At 38.4% G+C, this 14,934-nt stretch overlaps 1 protein-coding gene and 1 long non-coding RNA gene across 7 annotated transcripts in view; one reads left to right on the top strand and one right to left on the bottom strand.

Moving 5' to 3' along the window:
* LOC121071530 overlaps positions 1-9,786 on the top strand; it is a 57,507-nt gene extending 47,721 nt beyond the window's left edge. For 4 of the 5 annotated variants that reach the window (XR_005820672.1, XR_005820673.1, XR_005820671.1 and 1 more), the window contains 3 exons: positions 369-466; positions 1,539-4,485; positions 8,652-9,786. This is a non-coding gene — a long non-coding RNA (uncharacterized LOC121071530). Of the gene's footprint in view, positions 1-368; positions 467-1,364; positions 1,380-1,538; positions 4,486-8,651 lie in introns of those variants that run through there. The other variant, XR_005820675.1, reaches the window with a different exon arrangement.
* Positions 2,541-14,934, bottom strand: part of SWAP70 (switching B cell complex subunit SWAP70) — a 40,748-nt gene continuing 28,354 nt past the window's right edge. Inside the window, exons 7-13 of one of the 2 annotated variants that reach the window (XM_040559839.1) lie at positions 13,510-13,691; positions 9,805-9,912; positions 8,109-8,275; positions 7,144-7,342; positions 5,451-5,547; positions 4,271-4,385; positions 2,541-3,647 (exon numbers count right to left, since the gene is read on the bottom strand). In XM_040559839.1, coding sequence (XP_040415773.1) covers positions 4,276-4,385; positions 5,451-5,547; positions 7,144-7,342; positions 8,109-8,275; positions 9,805-9,912; positions 13,510-13,691 — 863 coding nt within the window. In that variant the 3' untranslated portion in view covers positions 2,541-3,647; positions 4,271-4,275. Of the gene's footprint in view, positions 4,386-5,450; positions 5,548-7,143; positions 7,343-8,108; positions 8,276-9,804; positions 9,913-13,509; positions 13,692-14,934 lie in introns of both variants that reach the window. The other variant, XM_040559838.1, reaches the window with a different exon arrangement.

The following is a 14,934-nucleotide window of genomic DNA, read 5'->3' as shown; positions in this document are numbered from 1 at the left end:
ATTTTTATCCTGCATGTCAATGAGCAGTGTTCAGTAGGATGAGAGCCAACAGGGTGAGGGTAAAGGATAAATGAGGTATGTACACAAGGCATCTGGGAAAACCTTATTTACAGGCAAGTAACCTTCCTTACATGTTTCTCCTTGACCCTGGCCTTACTCTCTAGCAGAGCCATATGGCAGCTTCAGCTTTGCACTGTAGCTGAGAGCTCACTGAATGATGTATCTGCATGCCTCATCCTTCCTCAGTACAGTGGTGGGTTTGTTTGTTGTTGTTTTGTTTTAATATTTGTGATTTAGCTTTAAGGCTCTGAACATATTTATCCTCAGCTAATGGTAACACTCATGTTGTAAAATCTTTTTTTTCCTAGGACAACTCTGGGATCATGTACACTGAGCTGAGATGGCAGAAGAACTAAAGAAGCTCATGAAGTCGAGGATGGCAGAGCACAACAGTGATGGCAGCAAGGTAATCATAATACAGCAGCACTGGGTCACTTGACAGTTCTTCGGCCATTGTACATCATTGCTCTTGTAAACGTCTCTTGGAGTTGCTGAAGGGGAACGAAGCAGAAGCGTGGTTTTTCAGTGTCTCAGGATGGTCACAGTGTAAAACTGCTGTTAATAATGCTAGCTGGGGAAGCTGAGATGCTTAAGGGCTGAACTACCACCAGATGGCAGCTGAAGTCCAAATATGAGACTGGCCCCAGAGCCGCTAACGGCCGCCTGCCACCACTGCCAGGCCCAGCAGGCAGCCTGGTTTTAAGTCCCAGCAGGGTACAGCCACATAAGGCGCTCTGGGGCTTCCCACCTTGAGTTGAAAACATTAATTAAAAAAAAAAAAAAAGGCAGCCACAGTTATTAACTAATTGGCATGGTGCAGCCAGTGTTGGAAAGTCCCTGGCTGAAGGGGGGGGGGGGCGGGACTAAAATCTTTCTAGTGTTGCAGGAGTCTTTTTCATTGCATTAGTGACAAATTTATGGCACTTTTTAATCCCTCTCTTTTGTTCCCTTTACCTAGCAAGTACGAAATTACTGCTCTGTGCTACATGACAAAGAAGACCTCATGGATATCTCTTTTCCTAGGGTACCCACTGGTGTATTAGCCACATACACTTTATTTTTTTCTCAAAAATTATTTACCTAAAAATGCTTTATTTAATCAAGATAAAATTCGGCGCAATTATTTTCAGCTCACTTGTACCGAGATAGATGGTGTGGCTAATCTTCCAGAAGGAACTGCGAGACTGAACATTAGTTTGTTTTTTTTTTGTTTTGTTTTAAATCTCCCCACTCACATCCCACCCCTTGGAACTCCCCAGGATACAGATAGTGTCCTAACACAATGTTGCTTCACCATATAGGCTGTGCATGCAGGAAAGGTAAACTGAAGTAATAAGAGTTGCTGGACTCTGTCTATTACAGTTTGGGAATGAGTAAAGGTAGACGTCTCATACACCAGCACCATAAATGGTCACAAAGCAAAAATCCTATCATGGCTTGGGAGAAAAGAAGAATGATACTGTGCTATTGTTTTGCAGGATGTTCTTCCATCAGCAGAAGGTTAAACCAGAACTGGGCAGACAGGATTAAGCCTTCCAGCACTTTGTACTGAGGCATCAAGAACAGAACAAGCAGCATCCTACTGGTTTCTGCACAGGTAAATCTGCTGTGTATGAGCGACACTAGATTTTTTTTGCAAGGCATGTTTCAGGGATGACACAGAGACTGACTTAGCCTCACATTTCATTGAGGATAGCCTCTCTATGATCAGACATTTCTCTCTTGGAGTAAGAATGCTGTAACCTCAGGGCTCACCAGAAATGATCATGCACCAGTAGGCTGTGGGTTTTTTTTTTCCATGCTGCGCTGTTTCATGAGATGTGGTGACTGACTCACAGCGCTGCTCTCTCTTTGAGCAGTATGTTTGGGGTGTAGCTTTAATGGACTTACTCTAAAGTGGAATTTTTAGCTCTAAATGCAATTGGTCAGCTTTTTCCTCCTCCCCCCCCACCTTTACTGTGCAACACTTCACACAAAGCATTTCCTTAATTTGTCAGAGCAAGTGGGGATAACAAAATTAACAGGAGATTTGGCTCATTTCCTCACCTAATAGCAACTAAGAAAAAATGAAATATGTGGCTGACATTTTAATTAAGGGCCTGTTTTGCCTGCAGAGGCACATGTCTATATGTGCCATCATACCCTAACTGCAGCCATTTTCGTTAACTCACTAATAAGAGGAAGTATAAATTAATTTCCCATCTGCCACACTTTGCGTTTCAGAAATTACCTAAATTGCACCCTCAAAATACTGTTACTGAGTGCTGCTGTCTAAAATATGTTCATATTTAATGTGTCTTAGAGTATAATGATTCTAACATAAGATATACTGTCTCTATGACTACTGCTGTTATGGCTTTAAACCAAATCCCATTGGTCACACTATTAAGGGTATATTTGTTCCACCAACGTGGAAAGAAACCGATGCAAAAAGAAACCCAAAAGAAACCGATACAAAAAGCCAGCAGTTCATTCAGAAATGTAAATGACTTCGTATTACTTTATTAAATAGCCAATTCTAGAGAACAGTAAAAAATATGAAAACATGCATCATTTGGTGTTTTTTTTAAAAATACGTGTCCAAAATAAAGACTGTTAGAAAAATTAAAAAGTTTTAGGCCCAAGGCACCTTCTTCTTTCCACATAAAAGGTGTTGGGTAGTTATAAATACTGTTCCACCTCCTTTAGCAAAGTTTAACAATGTATACATTAGTATTTCCATTACAGTTTTTTTTCACATTTCATTGTAAACAAAATCAATTTTAAAAAATGCCTTGTTAGCAAGCTTAAGGAACTATTGCTGTCCTGTACAGTAAATACAAATAGGAAGACCCTCAATTTACCTTCCATTTTAATCAGTACTCCATTTACCAAAACATTAAAGATTTCAATTAGTATAAAAATATAACTAAAGACCTGCAGAGATTCAGTATTTGAGTGAGTCTTAGTTAACAAGCAAATAAAATGCTATGGAATTCCAAATCTGAAGTTTGTTTCTGTACAGCTGTTGCTCTTCTGAGAGCTGAGTATCACAATGGTGTATACAAATACACTGGTTATCCATTAGAAACAGTCACTTTTTATTTACCACAAATAATTTAACATTTAGCTGAACTAAAAACCACGTGCTAAAAGATGGTTTTCCATGTTTTGTGTATGTACAGAGGTCAAAGCGCTAATTAACAAACCGCTTCAATGGGCACCTGCTCTTCGCAAGGCGGGACTTCCTCTTGCATTACATTTTTGGAATCTGGCCTCCAATAAAGAATAAGACAAAACAGAGTGCTGCATCTATAGCAATGGTAATTGTATAATCAAATTTCTTGCATAAACATGGCCAAATATCATCTGCATCAAGGCTTGTACATACCATCAAGTTCCATTCATTCACTCCAGAAATCTGTAAGTCAAAACTGTACATCTTTTAAACCATGAACCGAAAGCATTATGGTTTTCTAAGCTCTGATTTTTTTAAGCACTTCTCAAGTACGAGGCAGTAACAAGCTCAATCTTGCATGACTGCTTTTTCCAAACGTTTTACAGCAGCATTTTGAACATACCTATTTCCAATTCTTTTGTTTGGATTCCTGCAAACAAAGGACACAAAAATCAGACCAGCCAGGAAACAGCAGCAACAGGCACCCAGTGATGTCAGCCTACTCTCGGTAAGGAAGATGATATTAAGCACTAACCCCCCATGTGAAGAGCAACAGGCACATACAGAAAAATGAAAGGAGACTAGAAGAAAGGAAAGATAATGCTCTGTCTCAGAGTTGGACAGAATCTTCAGGATTGACTTAGCCTGGGCTTAAATTATTACTAACTGAACCAATATAACAATTGTTTCCCTTGCTTTTTGGAATGAAAATGATGCTGCCTGAATGGTTAGATGCTATCAGATTGTTACAGGCTAGTATAGAAACAATACTGTCACAGGCTACATTTGAATAAAAATCTTGAGTTGAAAAATTTTGTATAAAAGAACAAAGTATCTGAAAACGTGAAGGAAAACAGCAAGTACTGTCAGACACCACACATTATAGTTACTAAGCTCTTAGTAGATACTCCTATGTGGTAAACGGTATTTCCTTTTTAGAAAGGCCCAACCTGCTGGGTAAACTAAGATCTTCACAAGAGCAATAATGAGCTGTTCTGTGCAAAGCAGAATGAACAAAGGTGGGCTTCTATTCGCAAATGGTATGTCAGCTACCGTTGTTACTCAGAAGTAGCTTTCTTCCCTTTCCAGCTCTTTTGTCTTTGCTCCAGTTCTGCTTCAGTGAAGGCTGCTGGGCCCCAGTTTGTGATTAAGTGAGGATTCTTGGAACCTGGAAGACAAAGTGCAATACTTGAAACAGGCATTTCCGACACTAACATCACTCACACACCATCGGTGGGGCAGAGTTGGAGTTGGCACAGGATGATTCTGTAAGTGCTGTCTCTTCTGTGACTGGAATCCCTCTCAAAGGTGGCCTGCCTAACTGAGGAGGGAGGAACGCCTGGGACACAGTCAGTGAAGGTGCTTAGTGTGAGAAGTTCTCAACTGCTGCCATCTTTGGCATCTTTATCTCCAATTGCCCCTGCAAAATAGTTGTATAGAAGTAACTGTCTTCTGTTATTCTTGCTGTTAGAGATGTCCCTAAGGGAAAGCAATCTCTCCAGCACAGCATCACAAAGACACTTTCCTGTAAGGCTGGCATGGTATTAATTAAGCTAAAAAGTTAAACTTTTTCTAAAAATCCAATAACTATTTTAGATACCTTTACTTTGTGGTTTTGGCAATCAGCATTTAGGCTAATTGCATTAAACACCCAAAAATGCAATGTTCAGGTAGATCCTTGTGTTGTTTAAAAATAAATAAGTAAAAATTTAAAAAATAAATAGTTTTAGCAGGGACAGTAAAGACTTGAAAGTTTCTTATGTTTAATTTTGCTCCGATTTCAACACATCCTAGGTATGAGGCTTTAATACTAATTAATCCTTCTCTCAAGCAACTATGAGCCTGTATTTGTTCCCACCATCATCATTAAATTTATTTCAAGCAAAACCAAATCCTCAGGGGGCACTAATCTTATCAGTAAAGATACTTCAGTGCTTACACTATACCGCACAAAATATATTTTTAAGGTCTGGTGCCAACAGTGTTTTCATAATGCATTATATTGCAGAGTTGCAAACTTTTTTTCTCTATTTGGGTTCTGAATGCAGAACAATTCTACCATTCTGAGGGAAGACCTATTATGATCAGCAGTTCCGACAAATGTAGTAGTTATAGGCTGTAGTGAAACCAGTAAGCTACAAGAAAAGGCAGACTTCAATAAATAGCTAGGTGATGCAAGTATATGAGATGGAATTAATACAGTGTTTTTGTTATTTTTCTGTTGATAACATACCTGGCTCTATTAGTCGAATTAATCCCTCATGATGAGCTACTTTGTCTTTCCAAGTCTTGGTGTTATTAGCTGCTGTTTCCAACTTCTTTTTAACCTCCTGAAATAAAATAGAGCCCATTTGCAAACAAGAACAACTTAATTTATATAAAAAGACAATGCCTCCTTTTAAACCTAAAGACTGTACAATACTATGTCAGCCTGCCCTCTGTTTAGTATAGACAGGACCATTTCATTTCAGATTAACATTTTAACTATTATAGGCAGTCACTAACGGTATAAAAGCAAGCCCTCAAACCAGGTTTTTATAAGATTGTCTAGCTGCACAGTTAGGGTTTGTCTCCATGAAGACTGAAAACACACACAAACTATAGTTTCAAATTAGAGACTATCTAGAACTACCATGTTCTGATCTACAATGTTCTAGTGGACGTTACAAGAAATCATAAAACATATGCTAGGAAATGGACCACTGCTGATAGCCCAAGCACGGAAGAGGTATTCTTCTGTCTAAATTGGTCTTTTGGTCAATTGCAAATGGAAGACTAGAATGTTTAACGATTTCTAAAATCGTATGTCAATTATTGCAGTGACCTATTCCACCATTTCTCTTCTGATTTTCTTGTTTGTTTTGTAAGTGTAGTATATTCTAGATGTTTAGATAACAGTAGATGTATTCTGGATGTCTAGATAACAGTGGTATTTTATTTTACGTACAAAAAGCCTGAGATGTCATCTAAAAAAAAGTTGAGTATTACCTGAAAGCAACTCTACTGATTGTGCCAGATGTAACACCAACACGGTAAGTTGTAAAATGGGCAAAAAATACTCCATCTGGGCCTGTTCTTGTAGTCGCTGCAGTATTCTGTGCTGGTCAAGACAGCTCAATAGTTTGTCCTTCACAGAATTATTCCAAGGGCACAGAAGACAGCATAAACACACTCCCAAGTTAAACAGAAATCTAGCTGTGTTTTGTTTCATGACCTGAACAGATGCAGGATTAATACCTCCCTAGCCATAGAAAGTATGTAGAAATTCAGTCTCTGTAGTCACTGGATTCTGATAAATTCTTTATATTTATTCCATGAACACAGCTACTGGCCTACACCAAAAACACTCAGTGGAACAGAGAACAGCCCTGGCACTTGGGACACCAGGCACTGCTGAATTTGAGAATTCATTTGACAAAACTCCATTTGAGAATCTGGACTAATTCCTAGCTATCCTTGACATAATTCAGTGCTTAAATACCCTTTTAAGGAGCAAGGGCTTACAGTAGCACATCAATTTTTGTCTGTAGAAGACAATATTGCCCCATTAAATTATCAAAACATTGCAAGGATAACTAATTCAAAAGTATAAGGCATTGGGTTATGACAGCAACAGGACTGCACATGGATATGTTAGTCTATAGCAGAAGACAAATGTATATAGAATATTTCAGGATATGATCAAGCTGGCTTGCATGTGAATTGGGATAAAATAATAAAGGGGGGTATGTCTGAAACCCATCCTTTTCCTCAAATATATCTACTGGTCTGGGGAAAAAAAAAAAGACACATAACTATCCTAGCTCTACTTAAAAATCTTTTGTTTACTAATCTTTAAACAAGCATGAAATGGACGAACTTCAAATTCAGTTAAACTACTGCACATCCAGCTAAGCATGAGAGTTAAGATAAACAGAACAGCTCACCTCATATTGTTCAAGGGCCTCCTTCCTTTCCAGTTCAAGCTGTTCCAGTTGCTGCATAGCAACTTGAAGAGCCCGTTCCTTTATCATTCTCTGGTTTTCTAGCTCTTGCTTCTCTGCTTCTGTCATCTGAATGGTCTGCTGCTGCTGCAAGTGCCATTTTTCCAGTTCAGCTCTCTTTGCTGACTCTTCTTCCAGTAATCTGCAATGGGGATTGTGATGTTAACTGCACTTTAAAGTAAGCTGTATCCATCATGTAGCATACACAGAGGAAAGCCAAGCTAATTATTGAGGGAAAAAAAAAAAACAACAACAACAACAACAAAAACACTCAGGAAGGAGGGAAAAAATTACTGCTTCTTGGCTTGTATTCAGTGTAACACTGAAAATCATGCCAGAAGTGCAAGCAGACTCACTGCTACAAAGGGCTATTCAGAAAATGTAGTCGATAATGCAAATGCACAACACTGAAAACCACAGAAGAAACAAACATGCATGAGTTATCTTAACTGTCTTAGGAGGACTGACTAAATGAAGAAAGAAATCACACTAAACGAAGCCCATATGAGTAAGAGAAGACTTAACCTTTTATCAGTTAAAATTTAAACCTGTGATAAAATGTAACAGCAAGTCATATTTACAGTTAGTGCTTTATAAAACATAACAAAGTTTGTACAGAGTGATCTCAATTTTGGATGTGTGGACAGGCACAATGCCTGATGAAAAATAAGTGAGCCTGCTTTTCTGGAATTGCTTGCGTTTTGGACACTGCTGGGAGGCAAGACTAGCTTAAAGTGCAAAGATGGTAGATATTTTTTTCTTAAGATCTGAAGGCTAAAGGTGATATTTATGGTTTTCATATATGTTTCGATTAGCAGGGGTAATGCTCAGCAATCTTTAAGAGTAGAATACAGTTGTTTAATATTGCAGTGAAACAGAAATAAGTCACTACTAGGCAAAATGCATACCTGGCTTGAAGTTTCCTTACAGTTTCTTCATCTTGACGTGCCTGTTTTTCAACCTCCAAAGCTTCCTGTAGCTGCTTATACATTTCTTCCAGCTCACGTACTCTCTGTAAATACTGTTCCAGTTCAGATGACTTCTGAGCGACTTGCTCTTCCATTTTTTGTCTCACCTAGCAAAGTAAATTGAGGACACGTATGAACTACCATTCCATTCAGGTTTCCAATATTGAAGGAATTACCAGGTTTCTCTCTGATAGCATTTTCAGAGAGACCTTTTCCTGCTACCTGCAGAGCAGAACTGATAAAATTGAGTCAAGATTTGTAGCTGTGTAACTAAGAAAGTAAGGAAGAAAAAAACAGTGGTCACTTACATTGGCCTACTGCATGCTGCACAGGATTTGTACAGTGGTTTAAACCTATCTTCAATCAGTTTGATCACATCACTTGATTTACAAATACATACTAAACTGAAGGAAGAAAAAGCTTGTAAGAGTGTCTAGACACAAAGATCAAGCTCATTTAATTACACTCAACTTGTTTCCTCAGGCAAGTCCTCCCTTGGCAGTAGCAGATTTCACACATATCTGGATGCTGGCACTGCAACTTGAGATGTCAAAGGTTGGACACCAGCTAGGGATGTTGGCTTTGCTAAGAGAAGAGCAACTATAACAAAAGAGTGAAGGTAAGTGCTAGAGGAAAGTGAAACAGAAGCTGAATGTCTATGGTCATTAAGCCTCTGATCCGATTTCCCCTGTTTCACTGACCAGAGCAGGAAACTACGGGTGTTGTGGCACCAGAATCAACCGTCCTCCTGTTTGGCTCACACTGTCGTTGAGCTGAGGGGGGATAAAGCACCAAAACCTCAGCATTTAGTAATACGTAACATTTACTTCACAGAAGGTAAGCACTGCTCCTTAAGTCAGCAAAAAAAAAAGCTTGTTTCAAGTGTGATAGGATGGCCTGTCCTGCTCCACTGCTCAGTGGACTGCTTTCCCTCAGCTAACCTAAATCCCACTGACCCAGAAAGCGAGCGTATTCAAGAACTCACACTCATCCCATAAAGTAGTACTGCACGTGCATTTGTCCTGAGATGTTCCATTACATCAGCCTATTTCTACTTCTTTTCTGCAGCTGACAGAAGAACCTATTATACCTATTATACCGACAAAACCCTTGAAGATCAAAAATTAGTTGTTTTATAAATCCTTGGCATGATAACAGCATTTTAAAGCTGCAGTTTTTCTTTAATGTTGCATGTGTATAAATACAAAAGAATGAACAGTATAAAAAAAAGAACAGTTTGGGGAATATAATCAACTCAGAAAATTCCTAAAATGCACTCTAATTATACCTTTGTATGTGTTATATGAATATACAAAATGAACCAGTCTCAAGTTCTTCATCCCTGAAAACTGCAACGATAACTTCAGTCTGTGTTTTATCTCGTAAACAGTTCATTCTATTCATGATTTTCCAATAATATTTAAGCTCTGAATGCTATACAAATTGTAGGTAGGGTGTTTCAATTCTTTTTTCACTACTAAATATATTTTATGTCTCTAGTAAATGTAATGCAGACTGCACTCAACTTCCTGCAAATTCTTCTGAAACCTTTCAGTGATTGCCTATGAGGGAAATCATTGCTGAAAGCACTGCTCACTATGTGGAATTATAGCAAAAAGCCATGCGTGCTACTCACCATTTTTTCTCTCTCCAGCTCCAGACTGAAGCGATCTTGTAACTCAACTTGAGTCTGAAGTCTTTTCTTTTCCTCCTCTGCAGCACGTGCAGCTGCTGCTTCCAGTTGCTGGAATAGAAAGAAGGATCAAGAAAAGAAGGAAAAAACAATTTGTAAAAACTAAGCCATTTTGGGGAAATCGAAATTAATTATTTTTATTTAAAAGGAAGAAGCTTTCAAAAGTATTACAGTGCCAACTGTTTGGTGGTTGTTTAGTTTTTAAACTCTGTGAGGTTACTGTCAACCTCCAAATATAATTTTTAGTCTTATTGCAAGACAATTTTCAATTTACAAATGAAAAATCGATTTCCTCCAAGTTTCCTTTGAGTTCTACTTTGCAAAACCAATAGAAATGACTGTATTTCCTTCTCTATCTCACACAGGATAAAAAACTATTACAGAAAACCACATTCCAGGCAGGACTGCACAAGAGTTACAACAGTGAAAACATGACAACATATATAGTGTTCATACAGAAACAGAAGTGAGACATACTAAATTGCCATGGGAATGCAGAAGTGCCACAAAGGTTGACTATAATAAAGCAATTGTGCTATCGTGAATCACAATCCCTTTAACATCCCCTAAATTGCCATGTAAGGTAAATGAAATTATAGTCAGCAATTACCATTTGAACATTACGGGGGAAAAATATCCTCAGAACTACAGACATGTGAACAGCTGCTGGTGCCGTCATGACTTCTTGCAACTTATTTAACATTTTTTTGCATCTTGATTTTACAAATAAAGAGATAGCCATTGCATTTTTTCCTTTCATCTAGGCTTCAATAGTGTGTATGTTTAGAATGCTTAGAAGGTTAGAAATGTACAAGTACTAGTCAAAGCATTAACAGTACTGAAAACAAAATAATTCTTTCACAGATTTTTCCAGAGATCAGATTCTGTACAGAAAACAAGCACCCTTTTGTAATATGCCAGGCTGGTGAATTTGCTTCCACAGCCCCTCAGTAAGAGAGGGATACCCATCCTTTTACAGTATTTGGGAAGGTCCAACACTTAAATCATTTTCCTCTCACACAACCTATGTGAACTAATCAGAGACCTAAACAACTAAAACTACCAAGCCAAAACTCGAAGTAATTCCTTGAAGTGCTAATCCCATTCTAGCCTAAAATAGATGGGGAGAAGGGCAGAAAGCTCCTAGTTTCTCTTTTTAAGCCATAGAACGTAGTACAGAAATGTTCTCCTTTGAAAGGCTAAAAATTACACTACAAGTCTTTTAGAAGTATTATTCCTCTTCTGTAATTGGTAAGCATATAATTGGGGTCAAACTTAAGATGTTATTTAAGTGAAATTTCTTTTTGATTTCCTTTCCCACCTTCAAATTAAATAAACATTGCCAATACTGAACTGAGATGGCAAATGACCCCTTGTGGTAACCAGCAAGAGTATGTGCTAGGCTTTTGCCAGCCAGTTCAACAAGAAAATACACATTTGTCCACTCTTATCTCTTATCAGCAGTTTCCTGTTTAGTTCATGTCAGAGCACATCAGTTGCTGGCTGGTAAGGTTACTGGCTATTCATGACAACTAGGGAAAAGTTGCAAAATGTGAGAACTGGAGGGGGGTGTCAACAAGAACACATCATTGCAGGAGGAGTTAGTACAGTCTCTGAGTTCTATTCAAGACTCCAAATTGAAAGAGTACACAAGGCTTGTGCATGCTCTCTTGGTACGAAAAACTTACCTTTCAGTCTATTCAGCATGCATATCTCAAAATTCCATTTAAAGATATGAAAAAACAACTATTTTAGACAAAGGAGCTTATTCTTCTGAAATTTTTAAGTGCAGGAGCTATCAAGATAAAAGCCAGTCTTGGGATGCACTTTGGCAGCTGCTATGCAAGTGCTGGCTCTCACCCATCAGGAGCAAATTGAACTTTACAGAACAATACAGTTTCCTGAACCGTTTACAAAGCCTTTTCCTTGAAGATTACTTTTTAAGAAACAAAAACAAAACAAAACAACAACAAAAACTAATCAGACAGTTTAAATTCTTCCAGCATAGCAGCTCCCCAATAATTCATGTCAGAAACTAAATTATCTTCCTCCCTGTAGTTTACCTGTTGTGATTTCAGCAACACTCCCTGGCACCTGTCAACATCTTACTGCTCCTTTGGGGTTGCTCTCATGTCATCTTTCCCCACTTTCTCTCCATGAAGTAAACTCAACACAGAAAGTCATCCTTATGATTTCTGTTAACAGGCATTATTACCAGTAACTTGTAGGTAAACACAGGCTACCTTTTAAAGCATATTTTGCATTATGAATCTTACACACATGGTAGAATATAGGTGCTAAAATGAAATAAAAAATGTTTTCCCCACTGTCAAACCAAAGATACATTTTGGGTGATTTGCATTTGCTTTCTAGACTCACCACCTTTAACACGCTCTCACAATATTTGTAGTGTTTTTTGTTTGTTTGTTTTTTGCTTTTTGCTTTTTTCTTCAAATAAGCTAGTGTTTTAGCTAGCGTTTTTCATTTAGAAAAAACTCAAGCACTGAGGCAGATTTGTCCTAAATGGGAATGCAAAAAAAAAAAAAAGAATGAATTTAGGAATATAGTGAACAAAAGACTCTAGAGTAAGCATAGATGGGGACTGCTCTAGCAGCAGGGCCTCCGTTCAGCAGCCAAGATGTTAGGCAGCAATGAGGAATTTAATGGCACTCAAGGCTATTTCAGTACACACTCCTCATTACAAGGTATCACAGCAATAGGAGGTAGAAAGTATATCTGAATAATAAAGTCTCTGTGAAGAACTATTACAGAGGCACCACTTGTTCTAACATACAAAGATCCATCAGCATGTTCAATCTACTGTTAGAGCATGCAGCTGCAGCAAAGGCATCTTTGGTCATTAGATGTAGGATAAAACCTATCTACGAGGAAATTAATTTATTGAGAGAGATTTCTGCTAAAACTCAGAAATTCCTAGTGCAGTTTTCAGGTTTCTAAAGTCAATTCAATGTTGACAAGGAACATACATTTAAACGGTTTATAAATGGTTGCTATGTTTCTCAGCTCTACAAATCTCTCCCAAACTACTATAATAAAATTATGCCAATACATACTCACAAAAATCAATGTGCATCTTTGGATTCACTGTAAATTCAATTTATATCTCTGAAAACTATGTCTGTGTGAAGAGACTCCTCCACACAATTCAAACAACAACTCTGGTAAAACTACCTAAGAAAATCTTAATGGAAAGCCCCAATTTTGGCAGACATTCCCAGCAGGAGGGAAAAAAAAAAAAAAAAAAAGAATCAACCAAACAATAATGAGTAACTGACAAGACTAGATTCTCCAGTCCCTGAAGCCCATCCACACCACAGTCGCAGTTCTCCTTCACACTAGCTTCACAAGACCTTATGTACAGGCCTGGGCCACGTGAGTTAACCCCAAGGCCACTTAGTCAGACCTTAGAAGCTGCTACAGTCAATGCTTAAGGCTTTATGGCAAGCTGACCCAGCAGACCTATTTACTTAGCGGCTTGAGCTGACATAAGCTCAACTCCTCTGCAGGAATTTCCTTCATGTGTCTGAACACCTGAACAGGAAATAGATGCCAAATATACTTCAAGAAGCCCATCTCAACCACAGAGACTGAGCTTAAAGCGTGAAGGTCAGCAGCTTGTACTCCCACCTTTCTCACGGTCTCTAGTTCCTTCTGCTTGTTCTCGTTGGCTGTTTGCAGTTCTTTCATCTGCCGCTCCAACTCTTCTTGCTCAGCTAACAGCTTCTGGCGCAATTCTTTCCGTTTTTGGCGTGCTTCTTTGTGAGGTGGAGGACTCCCTGCTCTCAGCAGGCTCACAGTGGTCTGTATGGCTGGAAGGGATCATGCAAGGCAAAGGGAGAGGAACTGTAAGACAACCCCAGTGAAGAAAAAAGCTAAACTTTCTGGACATCCTAGGTAAATGAATACCTGTGTTCTTTTTGGTTTGTTTTTAATGTATTTTTAAACCAGAAATAACTTGTTAATTCTCCTAATTCTCATCAGGCTAGCTGTCAACACAAACCACTAGTAAAAGACACTTAGTTTTCAATAGTCTGTGTGCCACAAGGTCAGGCAATTCCAATATTGATTTCTAACATGCAGTGGACATACAAATCATTTGTATGCCTAGCTACGCAAAAACAACTTCAAGATTTCCCACTCCCTAGAAGATTCGGTGACTCTAATCAAGAAGTAGATTATGTTATCAAAGATATAGTTGCACCTATTTTCTTATAACCAACCTTAAACCCTTTTTTATTCTCACTGTTATTCACAAGAAAAACATTCTTCCAGTTTAAAAAGTTCTCATTTACTTATATTCAAGTAAGGAAATACACACACAGCAAAACTGAGGAGTAGTTGATGCTTTATCTGCCACGTGCTGTGAGAAAATATCTCATTTGGGAATTTTGGAATCAAGTAATTCTTCATACATCAGACTTCAGTGCAATTAAATACGTGCTTCAGGTAAAAAGGGCAGCGTGAATGGAAGCACACAGCTCCAAATATTAAAATGCTGTACATATTTCAATGGTCTTGGCAACAGTGGCTTTGCAAAGGCTTCTACCTCACCCTGCAAAAGATGCATGTAACCATCATTCAGCATATTACCTGGGAAGGTCTCACAGAAGGAGTAACTCCTTCGTGGTAACAGAGAAGGAAGCCCCAGTTACAGCCTTATCCTCAGTTCATCAAACCACACTACCTCAAGCAAAACCATAAAATTAAAGCCAATTTATGATGCTGAACTGAACAAGCTTTCCCTTTCTCCCCAAACTAACAATTTTCTGTGTATTCCCTGCCCTTTCCCACATGTGCAGCCATACAGAAAAAGCAAACAATAACAGCAGTTTCATTTTGGTATTGGCTGCTTAAATTGAGGCACCTGATTGAAAGAAGCTGATTCCCACTACATGGATCATTAGTCCTTCCTGAATCACCAGTTCCTTGAAGATCACTTCCCACATGCACAAAATGGAAATACCAAAAATTACAAGACTGAGAATTTTAGATTTGAGTATAGCACTTCTGTAAGACTCCAGCTTACTTTGACAGGACTTTAAAAGTTTTGGA

The sequence above is a fragment of the Cygnus olor genome, chromosome 5 (genome assembly GCF_009769625.2).
Source record: "Cygnus olor isolate bCygOlo1 chromosome 5, bCygOlo1.pri.v2, whole genome shotgun sequence".
NCBI classification, from domain to species: Eukaryota; Metazoa; Chordata; class Aves; order Anseriformes; family Anatidae; genus Cygnus; species Cygnus olor.
Note: the sequence above shows the minus strand (reverse complement) of the source record. Positions and strands in the feature narration are given on the sequence as shown.